The sequence below is a fragment of the Lottia gigantea genome (assembly GCF_000327385.1).
Source record: "Lottia gigantea unplaced genomic scaffold LOTGIsca_88, whole genome shotgun sequence".
Lineage (NCBI taxonomy): Eukaryota > Metazoa > Mollusca > Gastropoda > Lottiidae > Lottia > Lottia gigantea.
This window is the reverse complement of record NW_008710892.1, coordinates 232812-257059: the sequence shown is the minus strand read 5'-3', so window position 1 is coordinate 257059 and position 24248 is coordinate 232812. Positions and strand designations below refer to the sequence as shown.

General features: G+C 32.3%; 2 protein-coding genes across 2 annotated transcripts; both read right to left on the bottom strand.

Annotated features, from left to right (window-relative positions):
- Positions 1–942: 942 nt before the first annotated feature.
- LOTGIDRAFT_222972 (hypothetical protein) lies at positions 943–13726 on the bottom strand (the record flags this gene model as incomplete). Its single annotated transcript, XM_009067976.1, has 20 exons — positions 943–1095; positions 1400–1528; positions 1892–1962; positions 2432–2533; positions 6183–6298; positions 6522–6691; positions 7566–7702; positions 8332–8440; positions 8812–8916; positions 9146–9255; positions 9634–9772; positions 10039–10089; positions 10405–10549; positions 10779–10870; positions 11088–11184; positions 11531–11703; positions 12056–12106; positions 12344–12419; positions 12658–12698; positions 13601–13726. The coding sequence occupies 20 exons, from the start codon at positions 13724–13726 to the stop codon at positions 943–945; spliced, it is 2193 nt and encodes a 730-aa protein (XP_009066224.1).
- Positions 13727–18894: 5168 nt separating this feature from the next.
- On the bottom strand, positions 18895–22385 carry LOTGIDRAFT_169670 (hypothetical protein; the record flags this gene model as incomplete). The annotated part of the gene is made up of 7 exons (XM_009067975.1): positions 18895–19091; positions 19488–19623; positions 20007–20213; positions 20470–20655; positions 21045–21250; positions 21767–21892; positions 22268–22385. 7 exons carry the CDS (start codon positions 22383–22385, stop codon positions 18895–18897), a joined length of 1176 nt encoding a protein of 391 aa, XP_009066223.1.
- Between the last annotated feature and the right edge of the window lie 1863 nt (positions 22386–24248).

Genomic DNA, 24248 nt, shown 5'->3' with positions numbered 1-24248 from the left:
TGGAAGCATGGACTGATGTCTTGTCAAGGAGTCAAATAGATATTTGCTGGTTTGCTTTCTGTTATTGGATGCATTGAGGCATTCTTTCCCTCAATATTTCAGAAACTGATAATGCTGTCATAACTAAAGCTTAAATTCATGGTATTCATTACAAATGGACCAACAAAAAAGAAATAAAAAAATATAAACTAATAAAAGATGGCTGACCAAGCACATGATAGTGAGAACTACATTTCAACATGAATAATATAAGCTGTCTATTAATTAGAATTTTTAAAAATAGCTCACGAAATTCAAAATACATTATCCAATCTGTTATTTGATGATTGTAATATAATTCTAGGTGGTATGTATCTGGTTTTGCTTAGTGCTTTTAGGTTAAAATTGTATCAACTGTAAAATTCACTAGTCATTAATAATTATAATTTTACATAATAACCATATTAAAATTTCTTCCAATGATAAAGGGCAAAATTTTACTTGCGAAAAATACGATTAACGTCAGTCATTTGAGCACCACCAGACATGGCTGCCAAATCAACAAACCCAGATTTGGCAGCTCTAGGAGATGTAGAAATTCACTACGCTTAGGAAAGAGTATAAAAATATAAAACTCAATGACAAACCCTCCTTCTAGATGTAAAAATACATGTTACGCGTCAAGACAAATGGTTGGAAAATAGACGAAATCTAGTAACTGATTTATAAATTGCATAATATATAGATGTTGTAGTTTCACCAAAGACGTGAATAAAATTAAAATGTTGCCAATGCTAATAAAACAGTTGAAAATAATTTTCATCCTGGAAGACATTTTAGATGTGCTGGATTATTTTTGTTACTTTCTTTGATGAGATGATAATTATCAATTTATTCTGTACCATTTCTTAAAAAAACGAAGGGTTTGTCATTGTATTAAAAGGCTATTAAATAAGGTTTTCATTATAAACTATAGTTGAAATCATAGTTTTGGGGGTCTTTGGGTATCGGGGGAGGCTGGGAGGGGATGGTCACTCCCTCTGTGTCGAGCAGACGTAGTTTTATCTCCATACTCAATAAAGTTTCTAAATCTTGTTTCATCTGACTGCTCACCATCTGAAAGTAAGAATTAGAGTTTTACACCCTACTGTTTTGAACAGCAATTGGGGAATGCTACCTGACAGAGCCCTGATGGACAAATTCAGGGTGTATTTTAGCAAAATTCTACTCTGTATCATAAATACAGAGATCTTTAATATACAGTCTGTCTAAGCTTTATTTGTTTCATTCATTGTATGGACACTCTTTCCATGTCATGACAAACAATCTGGTATGTACAGCGAGAAGACTGGTCAGAACTGTTTTCCCTGGACCTAGATGACAAGACAATGTTTTCCATTCTGTAGCAAACAACACTTACCTTAGTTCCTAGTAAAACATTTATACCATCTGTCCAATAATCAAACTCTGTTTCTGAAGTGGCTACGAAATTAAAACTGTCGGCAGTGTCGGGTACGATACTAAAGGCACAATTTGCACTGTTATTACCCTGTAAAAACCCAGATAATATGATTAATGGTTATTTCCCCTTGAGATTTGTCAAGCAGTGTTTAACTGTGATTAGAAATACAAGAATTTCGCACACAGACCATTATTAAGTTAAAGTATTCATCAGCTTCAAGATCATACGGCTAATATTAGAATAACTTGCGCCTGATAAAAAAATATGAAGTTTTGTAACTTTATCATTAATATATTCACTCATCCTTCCTAGAAACTTCAACCAAAAATCTCTATAAATTTTGGCTGTAATTTCTGTTAAAAATGATAATTTTTCCAATATTTAAATTGTTATCAAAGTAAAGTAATTCTGAGACTATTCTGATAAAAGGGCAGAAGAAAGTAGACTTACCCCTCGTTTTGATTTTTGAGCCCATGGACAATCTTTTCCAGTCTGTAAACTTCTAATATCAACTATAGGCACTGGAAAATATAACAGGGCATGAAACATTAAAACTTTTTATTATGTATTTACAGAAGCACTAGTTTATCAACTGAAAACATGAATATCGTTTTTTCACGTCACAAAATTCCCAGGCTTGGAGGGGGAAGAAATTATAAAAAAAAGCTATATAAACAGAAACACAAGGGATTATATTATTGTATAACACACTTCTTTAATAATATATTCCCGTGTCTTTTCTGTTATATGTGCTCTTAACTCAACTAAATGTCATTCAAATTTCAAACAAAAGCTAATACAAAACAGAACAAAAGTTTGGTCTCTTTTAAATTAGGCTGTAGTTCCAAATCCAGATATTTGCAAGTTTGTGTCAAGCAATATGGACAACAAATTTGGACTATTTCACTGTTTCATATTGACAGTTCACCTATTTATAATTGATCACTGATTGATGATGATAGAAGGTGCTAAGATATAGACTAGACTTACATTTATTGTGTAGTTGTTCTAGAACAGGTGTATCAGTCTCTGTACAGTCACCATAATGGAATGTTTTATGATTAGGAGCTAGTTTCCAATACCAGTATTTATCTAAAAAAAACACAGAAATATTCTCTGAATCTGATTCCACAGCGTCAGTATTAAATTCAACCTTTTACATGGCAACTATGTTTGTTGTAAAAACTTCTACAAAAATCATCAATAAATTTGACCCACATTTCTTAACAGTACTATGAAGATCAGTATTAGGTTGAGAATATCTAACATTATTAATTAGGAGACTTAAATAACTATCTCTTAAATAAATGCATGATTTTTAAGCAACACTTTGATATTATTACAGGTTTCATTTTTTTTTTCTTTTAAAAAATTCTTTTATGAAATAACAAAATAAATTTTATTTTTGAATTTGAATCATATATAAATGATAATTATAAAATTTATAAAATTCATTCCAAAGAATTTGGTTGTAAAAAAATTCAAGAACATGCCAAAGATCATTACAAGCAAAAGATGTTTTTTTTTAAATTCATGCCAAAGTGTAGATTTAGGCGTCTGAAAATGGTTCGACCTTCCCTGGCCGATAGTTGCAATCCTCAGAAAGGTACAAAAGGAATTATAATCTGGTGCCAGTAGAATCTGAAAATTTCTGTTATAACTTCTAAGTCAATCTAATTATAATATGTGATTTATCACAATTAAAACACATGCAAGTCATTCCTTACAACATTTAAATTTTTCTGTTAAGAATATTACTCAAGAGTAAGGTGAAGTCAGGTGTTTCTATGAACAAACAAGAGAATATCAATCTATTGAGAGATAGCTGATACAAGTATGTGTTTTAAACTATCTTCTTTGCCAAAATAAGAGAGCTAAGTTTAATTAACGACAAGTCATCTAAAACTACCTGTAACAAAAATTTCATAAATGAATTTGTGATAAAGGCCTAACCATATTGAATGACAAGTTGAATCAAAGTGTTGCTACATGCTAAATATATAGATAGAGAGTGAACAGTGGAGATGGACCTTTACTACTAATTCTTATAAATACTTTCAACTATCACATAATGCACAATTATCACCAAGTGTGTCAGGTTTTTTTACAGCATGTAGGACTCGTCTTTATGGTCCCAAAAAAAATAGAACTAAATTGAAACAGTAAAAATATATCATTAGGTGATGTTCAATACATTTCTTTATTATACTTGTTGGAAGGTAACAGACAGTTTCACCAGCTATATAATCTATCATTTATAAATGTAATCATTCTTTTATCGATGAAGTTAATGAGATGCCCAAGCTCCTCACAGGTCAAAGCCAAGTTTGTAGTTTAAAAAAAAATCTTATTTCACAGTCAATTTTGTTTTGCTTAAAGACAGAACTCAATTATAGGCCAAAAAAATGCAAAATTTGATAAGAGAAATAATCAATCTTATAAAAACATAAACATTCACATCAGAGTTTCCGAACTGGCAGCATCAAAACAAATTTTCAGGGAAATTCGTGATAAGCACTAAATGATAAAAATTCAGTGAAAAATCAAAAAATATCAAAAACAATAATGCTCCAATGAAATGAAAGATTGAACTGAAAAATCGAAAAAAATAAAATTGAACTGTAAAACCAAACCTGAGGCTTTCAAAAAAGAAAAAAGAAAAATGAAATTAAAATATGTTTACGAAAGCGACAGTATATAAAATAACACGAAACATAAAGTCAATATTCTGGAAATAAAAATGATTTGAAATTTACAGACATGGGGAGTGACGTTTCAATCAAGCTAGAGTTTTGCGTAAAAAATAAATTGGCGGGGCTGGGGTCATCCATGGACATTCAACTGCTTTTTTTTAGATTTTTTTGGTAAGAAAGTATATCTAATGGCCAATTATTATTCACAGAAAATCAAATACAGACACAGTCCTGTAACAGGAAGGAAGTTACTTCTATATTTTACAGACGACAGTTAAAATTACCACAATCAAAGCTATCCCATTGACCTCGCGTATACATAGATAGGGAATTTAGAGAAAGGAGGCCAAGAGATGAAAGCAAGCCTGTCTTCAAAAGCAGAGTTCAAAAGTCCCCTGATCTTAAACTTGAAAGAAGAACTGTTCCTGATATGAAGCCCCTGATCTATGACCTCTAACTAAGCCCCCTTGAATCCTCTTTATCCCAAACTTGGAAGCCCCCCGATCTCTGGCTTGAGAGATGGCATTGAAAGAGACAAAGCTCCCAATCATAAAAAATATAATGTTTCTGTTAATAAAGTTCCCCTAGAAAACCTGATATGAAGCCCCCAATCTCTAGCTAGAGAGAAAAGAGAGAAAGCCCCCAATCATGAAAGATGAAATGTTTCAGCCATGAAATCCCCTGGAAGCCCAATCGAAGTCCTGACATGAAGCCCCCTGATCATCAGCTTGAAAGCATCAAGTCTCTTGACATGAAGCCCCCTGGAAGCCCACTGAGAGACCCTGGAAGCCCATTGAGAGCCCACTGAGAGCCCCCTGGATGCCAACTGAGAGCCCCATGGAAGCCCACTGAGAGCCCCTGGATGCCCACTGAGAGCCCCCTATATGCCCACTGAGAGCCCCTGAAAGCCCACCGAGAGCCCCTGGAAGCCCACTGAGAGCCCCTGGATGCCCACTGGGAGCCCCTGGATGCCCACTGAGAGCCCCCTGGATGCCCACTGAGAGCCCCTGGAAGTCCACTGGATGCTTTGACACAAAGCCGTTGGAAGCCCCTGATCTCTAGCTTGAAAGAGGGAAGTGAAAGAGAGAAGTGCTGAAGTGATGTGAAGCAAACAACGAATAATGACATCAATGACATGTAATTTACCCAAACTTTGTCGTTTCTTTAACGTATCTGGAAATTTTATCGACAAAAATATATCAAAAATAAAAAAATATTTAGGAAAATATGATAAAACTTTAAATGAATAGTTTTAATGTTTTATGATTATGATAAACCAACCCTAGATAAAGAGAAGAAAAGTTATGACAAGAAACAAGGCTGGAGATTCTAGTTTTCTTTGTCTTAGAATGACATATTTAAATTAAGATATTCACATTATTTGCTCCTGAATTTTTCTGTGAATATGGAGAATATTCAAATTATGACTTGATATAATGTCACTACAAAAAGGCGGCCTTAAATTCATATTTTTGCTGTAAAAATTCATCAACATGTGATAGTCAAAATCCATCAAGTCAATTTGTAATTAAAGTCAGACGTGACTGGCAAATAAAAACCATATCAACAGCTCTGCTTGATAATAGTATATGTACTTAATGATTTAAGAAAGATAGAAATGATTTAGCAGATATTTTCCTTGTTTTTTTTTAGCTGCTGTGTTTGACGCATGGCATAAAGAAACTACAGAACTTTACACAAATAATGAAATTAATATTTTGATTATTATAGTAAAATATAGACAATTTTAAAATAAGACACATTGTTAGAGAAATTAGATCTGAATAAAGTTAACACTGTTTAATAAATAAAGAACATGTTTTAAATCAAGCCAAGCAATTACAACAAAGCATTTTTTAACAAATCCAATAAAATTTTCTATGTAGAAAGCCTAAGTGAACATTTTGAATATTATCAAAATATATTAATAGTTTTGCTTAAATAGAAAAAGATAGAAATGGCCAATTACCAAATGAGTTGATAAAACCACCCATGAGCTAATAATTAGTATTCAAATTTCAAATAAAATAAATTTAATCTAAACCTACCTTTCATTCGACCACGATTATTATATTTATTGAATCGACTGCCTTTTTCTAAAATCTGTAATCTTTGTTGTTGAATTAATTCTATAATTTCTGGAGTAACTTTATCACGTAGCTCACTGTCAAAATAATCATCAAATATCAGAAACCAGAAATTTCATCATGTCAACTGACATTTTGTCCAAAAAGTAGAATTTCTAAATAATATCTGAGACTGTCGATGTTAATAATTGTCCCAAAAAATCCATAAATATCTGGCAGTGATCCCAGCCATATACAACTGGTAATAGCTTCAGTGTGAAGGCCACTTTAAATGAATTATAACTCAAGGAAGGTACTTACATGATAGGTTTAGCCTGAGATGAAAATTCTTCTTTAATTTGTCGGTCATGATCCCAGAGTTTTTTAATTTCATTGTAATTAAGTTGATGTAGACGGTTTCGGAAGGCATCGAATGTTGCAGGATGAATGTCCAGTGATCGGATGATTTGTTCTTTAACTACCCCTAATACCTGAAACACAAACACAATTCATAGATAGAGAATCAAAGTTATATCTTTTGATTCTTCACCCTACTGAGTTTAATTCATAAACAGGATTTTAACTGCAGCACATTGATCTATCTTCCTTCAATTTTAAGTGACCTTCAAACTTTGTATAAATTTGATAAATGATTTGAAAAACAATTCACACAAATTTTACTCCTCCTTTGTAGTACACATTAAAATACTCATTTCTAAACAAATAATGAAAAATTTTTCACTTTACAATGAATACAAATTTTTAAATTACTTCTTAATTTCATGTCATTTTTAGACAAATTTTTCAATAAATCTGAAACTTAACAAACACCTTTTTTTTACTACATACATCTAAATGAGACACGAATGATTTCTTTGGTTTCATTTTAAAACAGGTCAAAAAGTTAAGATCTGTGTTGTCTATAGAAATTATAAATACTAAACTCAGACCCAATCTACAGGTTTTATAAGGTGATCAGAGATTAAGGGTAGCAAGGAGAGGGAAGCCATTTTTGTTTCTACTGCTATTCTAACAAAATGGTTTCTGAAACACCTCAACCACAATTAATTACTTTAAAAGCTTCAACTTTCTTTTGGCTTCACATTTTCAACTTTATTCATTTTTCTTTTTATTCCTGTTAAATTTGTATTTCATGATATTAACTTAAAAAATTTTTGACTAAAAATTCTATGTAATTCAAAGTAATGCAGATTAAATGTAGTCAAAATATCCAAATAAATAAAAAATAATATAAAGCTTTTTAAACAAAAAAAAAAAGATCTTAAAATCCAACTCAGAGTATAAATGTCGTGCACAATATCAACACCTACTACAAAAAACTCATCATTCCAAAAATTTACTTACTTTTTCAAAATCTTTTGATGTAGCTCTCATTTCTTTCCATGTTTTGTTCAATAGTTGTATACACACGGAGAAAAATTCTTCTAGTGGTTTATCATGGTGGAAAAACATAGGATAGAACGTACTACCTTCTTCCATTGCTATAAAATATTATTGATATGAAATGAAGGGGAATGAATTCATGGAATAGAGTTTTACATCCTACTTTTCTGTACCATGTGGGCTAATGAAGACGGTGAAATGAAAGGGAGGATAATTTGTAAATCATGAATAAATAATATATTTATAAGATATATAGAAATAGGAAGGTAATATTAAATCACTCAGATATATAGATATACTACTTCTGTTTGTAATAAAGTATAATATCAATATATCTTGGTATTTTTAATGAATAAATATTGTTTGGAGGATTTATGGAGGATATTGACCATCGGTCATTTGAGCAGCCCCATTGGTCATGTCTGGCATACAGAGCCAAATCAACAGCCCTGGTTTATGTCAATTGAAATGGAGTTGAACTCAATACTACTGTTCTGCAATAAGGTTAATGAATACAGGTAACGCAAAGCAGTGTGCAATGATAAATCTTTGTTGTTGTATCGGACGTATAGGGATATGTATCGTATCGTAGCATGATTGCGACGATACCCAGCACCACTTAGAGTCCTAACCAAATTCCAAACCAGACAATTTGTGAAAGTCAATACCTCTGACCTAAAGAAATACCTTACTAAAGACAATGAAAAAAAAAAGTAAATCAACTTACGAGGTTCTCCAATATGGAAAATGTCACATATTTTTTTGGTTAAAGCAATGGAAGCCTTGACAAACGGACAATCATGTTCATCAGCTCGACTGGAATTCTCTAATACAACCTAGAAAATAATGGAAAACAATGTCAGCACTGACGCTGTCTGGTTGTCTGGTTGTGTGAAAAAGTTTCAAAAAAATTCTTTTCACAAGTTAGATATTGGTTGGACACGTCAAAAATTTCTCATAAACTAGAACAGAGTGAGTCATTCAGTAGACGAATCCATGAAAACACATTTAATTGCACACAATGCAAGAACAAGCTCTAAAGTATAAAACTATGATAAGCATAAAAGCTGTACATTTAAAGACTATATTTTCGTATGAAGTTCGAAAATGCACTATAACAACAGTCCAAATAACCTCTAAAAAATCATCGACTTTCCTTCTTAATCATTGATATGAAATTGTATGAGAAAGAAGTTATATTTCTTACCTTAACATAATTTTCACCATGTGTTCGAGCGAAATATAACATATTATGTAATGTAAGTAATCCAGGTGGCGTGGTGGTGAAATCCTTCGCTGGATGTGATACATTCTATAAATGAATAAATGAATAAATAAATAAATAAATAAATAAATGAATGAATGAATGAATGAATGAATGAATGAATGAATGAATGAATGAATGAAAAATTGAACAAACCCTTTTTTTGATTTGTGATCAATATATGCAATATATATTGCTATAAGATTTAAATTGTCTTTCTGAGCTTCATGACATACCAAGAAATGAGAGATTTGTCTGAATTAATAATAAAACTTACCACGAAACCCAGTTTTTTATAATCTTGAGCAGGAGATTGTGATTTACGAACTGTATTAATATTCGGATCTCCGTCAACATCGAACGCTATTCTTCTTAATTCTTCTATATCTTGTAATGTTTTCTATAACACAATATACATAGTTCAAATATCTTGAATACCTTTAGCAGTGTTGATTTTTTGTTCCTTTTTAACATGAAAGGTCTCTCAAGCAAGGAAAACAACAATTGCAATCTCTTGCAGTGATCAAACAGTCCAGTATTGAATAGGTATTTTGATTATTCTTCATTGAATTGATAATTCATACATAATGTTCCATTTTCTGAGGAGCAATCCTTTTCTAAATGATTACAATAATCTTTTCATTTTCAAAATCAACAAAAGATGTTTCTCAAAAAATCTTTCAAACAATTTTGTATTAATTATGGTATTGTTTAATGTATTATTCAACATTTTTCACAAATTTTATCTTGAGATTTTTGATAGACGTTGCCTAGTTACCTGATCATGAGAATCAACAGGAGTATTCATCTTTTCTTCGTGTAAGTTGAGCAATAAAGTCTGTAAAACGTATAACTGGTGAGCCATTTCCTGTCCCATCTGACTTCCAACACTTCTAATAACATGCTAGACAAATAGAAAATGTGACACAATAAATATAACCTCCAAATATGTTCTGCAATTTTCAACAACCCTATCCACAAATAGTCAAATATAAATGATAGATACCAAGAAATCAGTTTTCAAATTTTAACATATATTTAACAAGATAACGGTAAACTAAAAAGCGAAGATAGAACTGGGATATATCTTAGTGTTTATATTTATATTAGAATAGATTAGAGTCCAAGCTACTGAATAAAGATTCCTGATAAATATTCACGTAAACTTACTGTAATTATAATGTTTCTCATACTTCGTGTCTGTAAACTTTCAGCTATTTTCTACGAAAAAATGTTTTAACTTAATACAAAATCTGATGAGATATGGAAGAATTTTAACATTTTAGTTTGTATACTCAGGCTATATGAAATAAGAAGTTCTCAATCAAATTAAGTGGTATATTTCATTCTCTTCAGGGTCTTACTGATCTGCCAAAGTAAGAACAGATATTAATCTGCCTGTGTGCAATGATGGAAAGTATACCTAATATTGACAGATTTGTATGAATACTCAATTTTTCTACTCAGTCAAATGAGAACGTGATAAATATATCATGCAAGGCCACACATTTCCAAAAAAAACTTAAATTTGCTTACTTTTTTCTTCTCTGGATCAGCTTTTGTAAACAAAGCATTTATCAGAGCGATAGCGTTTTTACGTACATCTAAATCATATTTTTCTAAATAAGGAATAACGTTACTAGGGGTAACCACCTGTTCTACTACAGACAGTTTATCAGTACTGAAATAAACAATACATACATTATAGGAGCAGTTAAATTGTTTAAAATTGGTTATAGTATAGACAAAATATGTCAACACTAATAAGAAATGGAGTGTCAATTCTGTTCGCCTGATTGGAAAATAAATGAAAATGGCTGTCCAATGAGAAATGAAATTTAATGACAACGTGCAATGCAATCCACTGTACAACTATGAAAACTTACTGAAAGTACAATAAAGTAACTAACCTATTCATGACTACTAATTCTAGAATTTCTAATGCTGCCTGTAAACAGTTACTATCTTGTGATTGGTTGCTACAATTTACACATTCAGCTACCTACAACAAGTAAAATATCACATTAGAATATTTAGTCAAGAATTTTAGTCAATAGAAAACTTCAAGATCTTGCCACAAATAGCTTTAAACTCAAAACAAATCAACACCATTTATTGAATTAAAGCTAAATATTTGCAGTGACAGTATCATTCAAAAGACAGGGCATGATAACTTGTAAAATGAGAAAACAGTTATAACCTAAATAAAGTTTTCTTACCCTTTTAATAAATTCAGGTTGTAAAACGTCCCAAGATATATTGTTTTCCATCAACGCAACAAAAGATTTTAAGGTAAACGCTAACGGTTCTCCTTTACTGAAAATATAACACAATAAATATTACAATAATATAGGCATGTTATTGGACCCTAATATTCAGTGAAAATGAAAGTTTCATGGTTAATTATACATTTCGAATATTTGTTACAATATCTTTATTCTGTCTATAGATTCTCTTGATCTATCATCTATTAAAATGGCTAGATTCCTGTCCAGTGAGTTCACTTGTTTGCCTCACTCGTTTCAAAACAAAATATTTGAAATTCAACCCCCCTTTCCTTCCTGGTATTTATAAGACTATCATATACAGACCGAATATGTGTAAAAAAAAACACAACATGAGTTGAGTAAATTAACTTGAAGTAAATAATGATTAAACTTACTAGACACCAGAATTAACGATATCTATTAAGAGATCTAATCCTTTAATATTAATAAACTCTGTAGCAAAGGTACTGTCTGATGATAACTTTGATAATTCTTGTAAACCTTTTATTCTTTCTTCTGGACCAGAATTCAATTTACATTGGTTATATAAATTCTGAGCATTTTTTGCCTGAAAGGGTAAAAATTATTTGTGATGACTTTTGATGATGTACAACTCTGTTGTTGACCTCAAGATATTTATTTTTACCCTATATTCGCCAACAACAATCAAAACATCTATTAGATATTTACAAGTCAAGCGTGATGGATGTTTTAGAGGCTGGATAATCATTCAATTAGTTTTGGACTAGTCCTAGTCAAGCTTGATTGCAGATAGAAAATGTTTCGTTGTGATTTCATATAATTATGTTATGTCAAGTTTATTTTAGTAAGCAACTGGGTAAGGTCTAATTAAACAAAGAGAAATATAAGAAATTATAAGAGAATAAGAATATAATGAAATATAAGAAATTAAAACTTACTGGTGATTCTGTTAATTTTAAAACATTTCCATTTCCTATTTCACCACGATTCTAAAAAAAAAATCAAAAAAAATCAGATCAATTCATTATTACAAAAAGGTTATACCTTAAGTCAAATTTTTATGGGACTTCATTTTGAAGAATATTATACCTCCGATTGAAATAAAATTTCATTTTCCAATTGTAAATTTACTTCATCAAATCTTAACAAAAGTGCCAGGAAAAAATCTAGTTGCAATGCCTTCTCATGAATTCTTAAACATCAAACATATAATGTATTTTACTCACTCTCTCTGTGATATATTTTTGTCCGTTTGTTTCACTAAATTGTAAAGAATATGTTTCAGGGTCACCTAAATTCCACCTAAAATATAAAAAAAACTTTACAATTCAGGAAAATTGCAGTTTTTTCTTATCTGTTCATTTTCTATGTGAGTTTGTGGAGCATAGGATTAGAATTCAAAGTTTAAATATTCAATACATTGGAAGGAATTTCACTTGAAACAAATTATTTTACCTACTTTGGAATAAATCAAGGACAGGTAACTTACTTTAATATGTAAAAAATAAAAAATTCCAAAAGGAAAATTGAATGTTCTTACCCGTTCGCTATATCTTGTATAATGGCTGCTAAAGGCCGATTCTAGAAAAATTAAAGAAAAAACATTTTAAACAAACATCAACAACAAACATTTCAAAATTTATAGATTCATTATCTCGAATTCTCTAAATGTAATATCATGATGACAAAAATAAACCAAGCAAGTTTAAAAATGACCTGTACATAATCCAATCTTCTAAATATTTGTAACAAATATCGATAAAACTACCTTAGCCAACAAAAATACGATTGTTTATGAGGATAAGTGAAAAAAATTAGCTTGAAGCACTTGGGAGGGTGACAGATCATCAATTAACCTTATGATTAATTAAGTATTATATAGGTTAATAAGGATTAACAGCCTTCAGCATTAGTTCTCATTGATATCCTGGAGCATTCCTCATATTTAACACTTTGCACTGATTAGCTGTTAGTTTTGTTAAGATTGAGGGATCAGGGATGCTGATTAGGCCGTATTTGTCGGTCATGTTCAATTTTTTTTAAAAGTGTCATGATGTGATTTTAATTTCAAGGTCATTTTTTGTTCAATTTTCCAAAAAAATTGAAAAAAGGTTTGATTTCCTACATTATGCATCTTGTTGAAACAATCAATGTTTTTGTAGGATACGGTACCTAGTAAAACAGGACAGTGCCAATTTATCTGGGTTTTTTTCTAAATAGACAGTAAGATTTGGTCTAATAGTCATACACAGAACTTGAAAGATATAAAAATCTGTTAATATCAGTAAATGACAAGACAAACAGTAAACTTGAAGATTATATTTAGTAAGAGTATAGCTGTGGGTTATTTATTATGACCTCAGGCAGTCATTATTCAAGGGGTTAAAAGGGCAATCTTTAGGAGAAAGTCAAATCAAAACATTTAAATCACTTGTTCTCCATTGAGACATCAGATGGAATTCATAAAAACATTTGGATTTTACCTGATCTAGCTCAATCAGTTGGGCCTGGGCTCCCCTCATGGTGATGGCCACTTTCTTGATATTTTCACTCACTGAAGTGCGAGTGGTAGTTGGCAACACTTTATCTCTTCCTGGTTGAGACGACATGATTATTTCATCCAAAAACTAAACAATCACTTCCTACTTTCAACAAAGAAGGTCTTTAAATCACATAAAATGACAGTTTTTGACATCCAAAAGCTCCAAGAATTACATCATTTGATCGAGAAAGACTACATCTTGAAAAGAAATACATATATCCTATTATTTTGGGATTAATTAGTGGTTTTTAATCAGAAAATTGTTCTTAATTAATCTGACATTTCAACCCTTGGATCATTTCCGGAATAAAAGTACCGTTAGATGTCACTGAAGTCAGTTGTGTTGCCAGATTAATGAAAAGCAGAAGTAGGTCGACCTCATTTTGTTTAGATCTACCTATGAAACTTTACTAATCTTGTTCTTGATACAGAAAATTTCGAGTTCATGTAATTTAAAAGATCCGGTCATGCATAATATCAATTTAACCATCTCAAAAAGAAAAATGTATTTACATTCTGGCAAGAGTGTTCAAAATGGTGACCTTTGATATTCTTTTTCTGAAGAACAAAATGAAAATGGCAATGTTTGACAAATTCAGGCAATGAAATGGGAATTTTCTTTCCGAATTTTGCACTTTCAAGGTGTTTATACATTTGTACATTAATTGGTAAGCGTTCTGGTCTCGTGTCTTGCTTTGTGTTAAGCTTTGTGAAATTTAACTTTAGCTGAATTAAGAATTAGGATACAGACCACAATTCTTTCTCCCATCCTAATTTACTCGTTAATGCCTATCCATCAGTAGTTTTTGGTTTTAAGATATTTTTGGTTGAGAAGTTGTCTGCAAGAAAACAATATAGTCATGGTGTCATTTAGCAGAGATAACTGGCAATAGTTATCACTGGCCCTTTGTATTTGAATTTGTTTCTTAGAAAAACTTTTACAAATTATTTTGTTATAAAATAAATTTTATAATTTCAGATCATTAAAACTGAAAGAGAAAGATGATGGCAATGAATTCTTGTCAGATTTTCTCCAGGGTACCATTTTCTGTTTCCAGATTGAACATTTCCTGGTTCTCAATAAAGGCAAGTATAGGGCAAGCCCTGCCTCAGATTTTTCAAATGGGTTCCTGCATGCCGGTCATTCTCATGAGTACAGTACCAAAAAAAAAGTGTTGCTGTACTCTTGAATCGTCCGTGGTGCCACTTTCTTGTTTCAGGTGTGGCAGGTAGGAGAGTGAACTCGGTAAAAATTCCCTCCTGCACAAAAAGTTTTGAAAATCTAAGGCGGTTCTAGATTATGTCTGTTCATGTTATTCTATTACCCTGGTTCCCAACTGGGTTTCAGCCCCTGGGGGTGTGGGACTAGGGTGTCAGGGGTGTGGCCAACTGATGTAGGAGAAGAATTTTTTTTGAATTAAGAGAGCACCTCACATCATCACATGCTGGAAATCTGGATGAAACAAATTTTTGGGCGTGTGAAAGTTCCAGGTGATTGCTCCAGGGATGTGAAGGCTGAAAAACGTTCGGAACCACTGTTCTATTATAAAGAAATAAACATCTGATACTAAATTTTCAAATTTCACCAAATCTGATATTATGCTCTGCCTTCCAATAGTCAATAATATGACTACTATACCATGTTTTAAAATCTTTTTTTTTTTTTCAGAAAGAGACATCAAAGATTTTGTGTTTGTCAACAAACGTGAATCAACATGAAACTGTGCAAAGAAGAACTCTGTTGAAAATAAACGAACAAGATTTTAGTCCATTATACAATAAGGATCAGGTTAATCAAAACTGTGAATTAATTTATAAATTTGACATGAGCTATAGGTATATTGCGATGGCGTTCAACATGTCGGCGATACCGTGCATATGTTACAGCGTATATGATATGGTACAAAATTACGACACTCTAAAAGATTTGACTTTCATGCACATGGAGATGCTTCCACATCTTACCGCCGCGTTTTGTTTGTATACGTCCATATATACTAACAAAATCATGCGTCAGTATATGAACAGGATCTACTATGATGCCGAACGAGATGTGTACATTGGGATTCATCCCAGGTGGAATTTCCAGTTGCATAAATTAGAATTTAAACCAGAAGATTGTGATCGAAAGATTAGAAATCCAGTTTCCGGGATGTGGCAGGGGAATATTCGAATTAAAAAACAACGATTCAGCATCACAGACAAAAATTTCAAATATGGACGCCATTTTGAACGGATATTTAAATTTAAAATGGAAGATGATTTATTGAAGACTGAACATCAAGATGAATCTGTTAACGAGTTTCTAAAACTTGGTGAAAACAAAGCCAATAAAATCAGAGAAAATATTACGAAAAATTTAGAAATTTTGAAACAAATGATGAAGAAAAAAGAATAAAGTAGATTAAAGCTTGTTTCTTTTTTGATATGTAGTTCGGGAAACAGAATGTACCCTACCCATGGCATGAGTAGGACAAAGGGTGCAATACAACAGTAGTGGTTCTTTAATCAGAAATCTTAAACCCCTTTCTTTAACATTAAGATTTATCGAAACATAATAATATGGCCTTCTATTTGTTGCAATTGTTAATTATTATCCATTATGCAACATATTTGATAATTTTATAAAGACGAATAATGATGTAAGAAGCACAACAGGGTCATTAGATGGGTATCTTTGAATTTTTCTCCCATTGTACACTGCATGGTGTTGTGTTGTCTTCATTAGCTAAGTCAGGTCTAAAAAAGTAGGATGTAGAAAATCCTATTTTGCAACAGTTGTCTTCTGGGTGATTTTGTTTGAACTCTGTGGGCAATTTGGCTTCAGACCGATTTGACCATGCGTGCTGCCAGAATATTAAAGCTTTTCCAAATTTTCTTCTATAGGCTAACAGATCTTCATTTCGAAGATTAAGAGTTTCGTGATAATATTTTGTTCATTGTAAATTAGTACTCTTCTCAAATGAGATCACAACATGATCCTTCTAACGAATATTTCCTTGATTTGTAATAATTCTGGCAACACTAATTGATTTACAACATGATGGAAGAGAGGAAAGGAAAAATGCTAAAAGACTTATGACAGCAAAAATATTCTTCGAGTTTCATATTTCCAGTGAATTACTTTTACATGTGAATACAGACAGTGTAATTATTTATTTTCCCGTTTCTTGATGTAAGTGATAATCGCTGAATTCGTACTTATTCCTGAAACTCTTCTCAATGTCAAACGACCACATTGCATTCAGACCACAATAAATTTGTCCATCCTAACTGACTTGCAAAAATGCCAAAATGGTATCTTGGGAAGATAGAAATTTAATCTGTAAAGACTGTATTTATTAATATTTTAGATCTCTATCCTCGCTAAGGTAGATTATTTCAAGTTATGCTAAGGACTTTGATATATCTGACCAAATCAGAAACAATAAATGTAAAATGGACTCCCATAGCCAGGCTAAGGTTATTAGACAGAAAGAACATTATGATTTCAGTGGAAATTTACAATGAATCTGACTTATTTGTAGCTGTTACTTGATGGTATAATACTGTAGACCTGTAATGTTGTCTTTATTTGTCATGGTATCAGTGTGATGTTATATTTCAGAATTCGAACTGTCAACCAAAGGACAATGTTTGTGCTGAGATCAATTTCAATAATCCCTAGGATACCAAAATGTTTCCCAAGATTGAATATTTCCTGCTATCGTCACCTTAGTGTCAAGGTTTGTTTTTTGTTTTCTTTTTAGTTTTCTTTGTTAAAATTGTCAGTGTATCTGATTGAATTTTGGAATAGTTACTTGAAGTAAAATATTGTTAAAAGTTTAAAAAAAAAAAACTTTTTTTTTTGGGTTGGTGCCCGGTTGGTGCTTTCGGCTTTCAATAATCTTAAGTAATCCTGGCAACCCTGTCTCAATTTATACAACTATCCTGCTAGCCTGGTGACCCAAATTGTCAAGATTATTTTTTCTGATTGCAGCAAGTATGTCAGAAAGATTTGCCAAAGTTATTACCTTGTACAACCCATCAATATCAGCAATCTAGCGCAGTACAGAAAGCATCGAGGTTCAAACCGCTGTATACTGTAGATAATATCGATCCTCATTGTGAGCTAATTTATCAATATGGACAAGATTTATATTATTGGTCGCTGTTTTTTCACGTTTTAGCCGTTCCGTCATGTTTATCAACTGCGTATAATTTTGGAATTAATGTAATGAACTCAGAAACGTTCGTCCTCTCACAATTAGCGCCACCTATGAAAATTTTATTTTCGGTTTTTATAACAGTATATATCAACAAAATGATGAGACGTTTTTTAAATAGAATTTATTACGATCCTATGGCAGATACCTACACTGCTATTCATGTAGACTGGAATTTTAAATTTCAAAAACTGGAATTTACACCAAAAGATTGTGAGGTAATTGATACCAGCACCAAATATGGAAAAGGAAATTTGAAAATTAAGGACAAGTATTTTAGTGTGAGTTATTCTAATTTTAAGTATCCCAGCCATTTTGAGAAAATATTCGGAATGAAAATGATTATACCTGAAAAGGAGGCAGATGCAGACACAAAGAAAGAATAAAGAGATTTGTTATTTGTAGAATTGTTGCCTTTTATTATCAGGGGAGATTGGTGCATATGATAGAATGTTTTTGCTGCGTTCTAGCTCAATTTCAAATTTTAATTCCTTGTTTAAGACAATTTTAACACAAAATTATGAAATATGATTGTTATATTGTCATGCGTAAATATAAATTGTATAAGAAAAAATCACAGAATAATATTGTAAACACAATAAAACAAACTTTGCCAGTACCAGCAAACAAAGTTAAGATTTTTCAACCAAACATTACTTTCTCAATCTTTACCTTGTGACCCAGGTCAGTGCTTTTATGAGACTATGTCATCATCTAACACCAACAATATAACTTGATTAAAGATTATCTATGCGATTATACAAGGATGTTCAAATAATATACAAAACATGCTTAGCCAGGTTGTCACATTGAATTCTATGAGATAAAACACAATTGGTAGATAGACAGAACTGCCAAGAGGTTTAGTCAAGGACCAGCTGGTAAACAAGATCCTTGAGAACGTAAGTTGTTTATTGTAAAATTATAACTGTCAAGAGGTCTGGCCAGGAACCAACTGATAAACTGGAACCAAAGTTGTTATCTGGATAAAATATTGATTTCTTTATCCTCCACAACTCTGAATCATAAATCAAACCCAATTGTCGCCAGGTGGGAAAACAGGTGGGGGTAAATATTCCCTAGCAGGGGGTGCCCTAAGCTGTACCATTGCCCCTTCTTTCGACAATGACCGGTAATATGGAAATCTTGGTCTCCATTCCACAGAAGCATGACCTTTACTGTGACCTGAGGGTCCTCCATAAACACACTCTTCATAAGTAGGTGGCTCTGAAATAGAAAATTTTACAAAATCTCGGCAAGTGAAAATGATATGCAATTTTACATCTTGCGTTTCCAACATGTTCACCATGACCTCCTTTACCTCAATTAACTTGGATGCTTTAAAGGGACAGGTGCACCATTTATATAGAAAAAAAACAGTGATATATAGAAAGACATACCTTTATATATAGAAATAGCGAGTAAACTTCCTCTAGTTTAAAGTATTTTTATAGGAATTATGTAATTTTCTAACATTTCTAGTACTGATGATTATTAATATATATTCAATACTAAAATCAACCCCCCAAAATGGCGCTCCTATCCCTTTAAGAGTTCTAATGAAGATGGGCAAGACCATGCAGTGTGTAATGGGGTACATTTTGTTTGGACAATCAAACATACCTTCATCAAAATGTTGAGGCGAAGTTGAAGTAGGATGATGATCTGAAGGCTGGATAACAGGACGTACTGGCATCGTACCTATAATAATTACTCGGATAATCTCAACCTTACCAGCTGTTGGAATAGGTACTGTAAGCTGGAAATAAAACAATAGTAATAAAGAAAAGAAGCAAGGCATATTACTATACTGGAGGACTTAAGCTCAGTGACCCTCAGGGGTTGATATTATGTGCTTGTCTGCTTGGTTTCCATTTTCATGCTATTCTAGACCAGGAGTTGCTGAGTTTTGGTCCTGCGTGTACCAAGAACAATTATTTTGTTGGTCATTGCCTGTAAAATTTTGTCATAGCTTTAGATTTTTATATCCTATAGCATTATGTTTGAACGTTATATTTATTTTCAAAACTAGCTGTCCTGATAAGTACTCTGTATCTAAAATACATGTCCATTCCATTAGATCAACACAATTTAATCCTGAGAACACAAAATTAAAAGTATAATAAAAGCTCGTAAATATACCACAAGATTATATTTAATATCAATGATGTCACAGTCGACTAGTTTAGTTGGAGGAAGACATGGCATCGTGGCTGAATTGTTAATCTGTTTGTTTTCTCCTGGTTGAACTATGACCTGGTTCTCAAACAGTGTAAATATTTGAATCTGGACGTCTGTTGATTCTTGACCAGATTTTTTACCATCTTCATATCCTTTGTATGTCGTTATCTGAAAGACATAAACCAAGTTTTAAAATTATTAGATATGAATAGAGATTTACATCTTCCCTTCACACTTCCCTTGTATCACTAAGACAATCAAAACCAATTAACACAAAATATAAAACCTTTACATGTGAGATATTATTATAGGATTTGTGAGGAACTTCTTTATATTGAAAAACTGATAAGGAAAGAGCAATGGAACTTGTTCAAGAAAAATTTTAAAAACCGAGCCACCCTAGCTTTCATGGTTCCTGTCTTACCTGTCTGAGAATAAGAGATACAGATCGTGTAGATAAAGAACTAGCGTTCATCAAACGAATCCTGTAATACATTTCTTCCCCGGGTACGTATCCTGTTTTATCAACATCTAATTTTACAGTGTATTCACCAACATTCCCACAACATAAACCCTGGATATATTCATTGTCTTCTGCTTTAATTGGCACCTAAAAATATAAAAACCTCATGATTAAAGAAAACTAATTGTTGAAATGAAAAAACCCAATTCAAGTAGAGACAAAATATGCCCCTATTTTACTAATTTTTCAAACAAACCACCTGCATTCCCAGCAGTTTATAATTGTTCATGAACCCCTTTCACCACAACTTAATACTTCTAACCCTAAAGTAGGTGATTAGTGCCGTGGGTTCAAATCCTCCTCAATGTAATTATAAATTCTGATGCCGGTGCTTTTGACAGTTCATCTGCTGTCGCCTTTTTCTCCTTCATACCTAACTAAAGTTGCAGTAGAATAGCTAATTTCGTTACGAGTTGTATTTCCATTGGCTCAGTGTCGGCTTTCACCAAAGCCCCTATCCCTGATTATCTACCTACCCGAGCAGCTGGTACTTTATCCAAGTCTATGTGATGAATTAGCGTAAAATTCTTAGCCTCTCTTTGATCTGATTCTCCTTGAGTTGAAAGCATAGCTTCACAGTAATATCGTATGTAACCATGACTACCTTCAAATGATGATGGGATTGAACTCGGTAGATTGGCAGAAAAAAATATATGATGATCTCCTTGGTTTAAATGCTTCCCTGAAAAAGATAGTAAATTTAAGGGTTACACTTTTTGTTTAAAAAATTCATTTATATCTGTAAATTGGCATTATAATAACAGGAATATTAAAGTCTGTTCATCCTAAAACAAAATTAGTGTTATTAGATGGTGATGAAAACATAGTCTCATGAAAGCACTGGCCTAGGTCACAAAGGGAATCAGTATAACAAGCATATAAATTTAATATACATTGATGAATTTACATGGAAAGTAAAATGAAACATATCCAAGCTTTGGTTTGTGGTCCAGGCCACGTATCATCGAAATGATCTTAGCACTAGGATGTCCTGGAATCAATGTTAGAAGATAAGAACCTAGGATATCCTAGTGCGAAGATCATTTGGAGAATACATTTACAATATCCAGGTGCTATCTTTAAGGAATCAAGAAGGCTGATTGGGCTAATCCCAATGCCATGCAGTGTACGATAAGGTTAATTTTCTAGTAATGATACTAGTTATGGAACTGGCTCAAAAGTTTCATGCAACACAAACCTTGTGGAATCAATTCTAAGTTAACACTAAGATAATGTACGTCTGCAAAATACTGAACCCGTTTATTTCTTCTTTGACCAGGAAATTTACGACAATGTCCTTTACCTCCAATATACAATCGTAACCCTGGAAAATAATAAAAGAATAGTTTTGGGTAGTAATGAGAGGGAGGGGAGGGGAAAGAGGATTGTTGACTTGGGCACGGGGTTGCAACCTTTAATGATTTCAGCTTCAAATTAAATAGGGGGATGCTATAGTATGCAGGTGAAATAAGAATTGTAAGAGTAAATCTTGCAGCTACATTTGTGCTAGAAAACGAGCAACCCAAACCCAAAAAATATTACCTCTGCAATGTCATCAACCAGACTTCTAAATAATGTACCTTTACAAGTTATCTTAAATATTTCTGACAAAATAGTGCTGAGCTCGTAACCTTTAACAAATTTCTGGTTTTCTAATGTTTATACATAGTTATTCCTTTGCGCTCGAGCGAAGACTTACCATTATTGAGAGTAACGGACTGTTTCAGATTAATAAAAACATGTCCTTCAACATTGGCCCCAGTGATAAACACTCCCTCACGATTCGAAAAATTCACTTCAAATTTCTGAACTTTCATCTTGGACTTGAGTCTAAAAACAGGAGAATCTTAGATCCTCAAGATTCCATGATTCTTTCCCATAGGCTATTATTTCCTTTCTACATTTTCATCTTCAATTCTGCACTCTCCCTGTTATAAGTCATACCTCTAGCTTTTACAAACTTCTGCAAAAATTTAAAGGAAATATTTAGGGTGAGACTGACTGACTCTTTTTTTTGAGCAATTCCTCACTGGTGCCTAGCAAATAACTTGTTCTGATTGGATTTCTTTACCACTTTCTTATATACAAACTCATTGCAACATTTCTGTTCCTGATTGAGCTATAAAACTGACAAAACCTTTCAGTGTAGAATGAGGAAATTTTGTAGCCTGCTCATTCTTAATTTTAAACTGTTGAGGGATCATTAATGTGTCCGGTCCTTAGTGTGGATATGCCAATGCCTACTCTCCTCTGTTTTCTACTCAGGAATTGGAGCAACTGCAAGTGACAGAGGCCGAGATTTATTTCCAAAAACCAGACGCCTCTCCAGTGTGCACTGCACTGTAGATTTGCTTTGACTTGTGTCACTGTGCTTTACAGGTGTTCATTTGTTTCATGCCTGTTCATAAGCATATAATGCAAACATGCATACTGTAATCGAGCTATGCTGTCTACAATGGCCTTACTTCATTAACATTATTAGTTTGGTTTGTTTACCTTTTGCAGAACGACCTTCACCTTTACCTATGTTCATTCGGGCCACCGAGAATATAACATGGCTACAGGCTACTAATAATTTACATTTTTCATTCATGACACAGTTTTTCTTCAATGCAAATGGATTAAAAACACATGAGAGAAAACAAGTAATATGTGTAATAAGTAGTTTTTATTTTAAAAAAGCGAGATAACATAATGTTCATGTACAAGATAATAATAATAATAATAATAATAGATATAACTTAACCATTTCAACTTATGTTTTAAAAAAAAAAAACGAGGAAAGCATTCTATTAATTCGAGTCAGCGTGAAAATGAAATGACTAATATTTTGAGCATTATCAAATGAACACAATAAGTAAAATTAACAAATCATGAATCAATTCTAATTAGGGACATAGCCGTCTTCACAATGGTCAAATATTTTGTCTTCATCTTCATCATACCTTGACTGAAATAGCCCACTTTCTAGTTAAACAGTATGTGATTTGATTGGATTGTACGCCAGCGAATAAAACCAATCAGAGCCCTCAATTTCATGCATTATTATTTTTTCTAAAAACTTTCTGTCGCGGGCAATGATTGACTGTATTCTTAGCGTACAATCCAATCAAAATGCTGCATTCACAAACGTGCGTGAAACAAGAAAGGTGGCCATTGTAGTCAAGGTATTAGATGAAGATGTAATATCTTGACATTGTGAAGATAGGACATAGTCTGGGTTAGATTTGATGAAGTTAACTTCCCATTTTGGAGCAAAATTTTAATCAAATGCGGACATAAAAACAAAACTTTATGTCGTCTCAGAGTTATTCGAACACTATACCCTGATGAATTAGAATTATGATTAAAAAAAATAAAACCAGATAGGCGGATGTTCTACATGTATACAGCTTTAACTAAAATATCTTGTAACAAGAAAGGGCTTGGGGATATTTCATTGAGTTTATATGGAGAAATACAGTAATATTTTTGTATAAAAAAATAAATGGACAAATCAAATTTAAGGAAATAAGCTAATTAAAAAATTAATGTAAAATATAATTTTATGACTTGGCAGGGTCTAGGCTCTGGGGCGACAAACTTATTTTTTTCATACTTGGCTGAGATTTTACTCAAATTTGAAGCAGGTATTACAGATGATAAGTGATTGTATCAAGGAAAAAAATATATCAATCTAT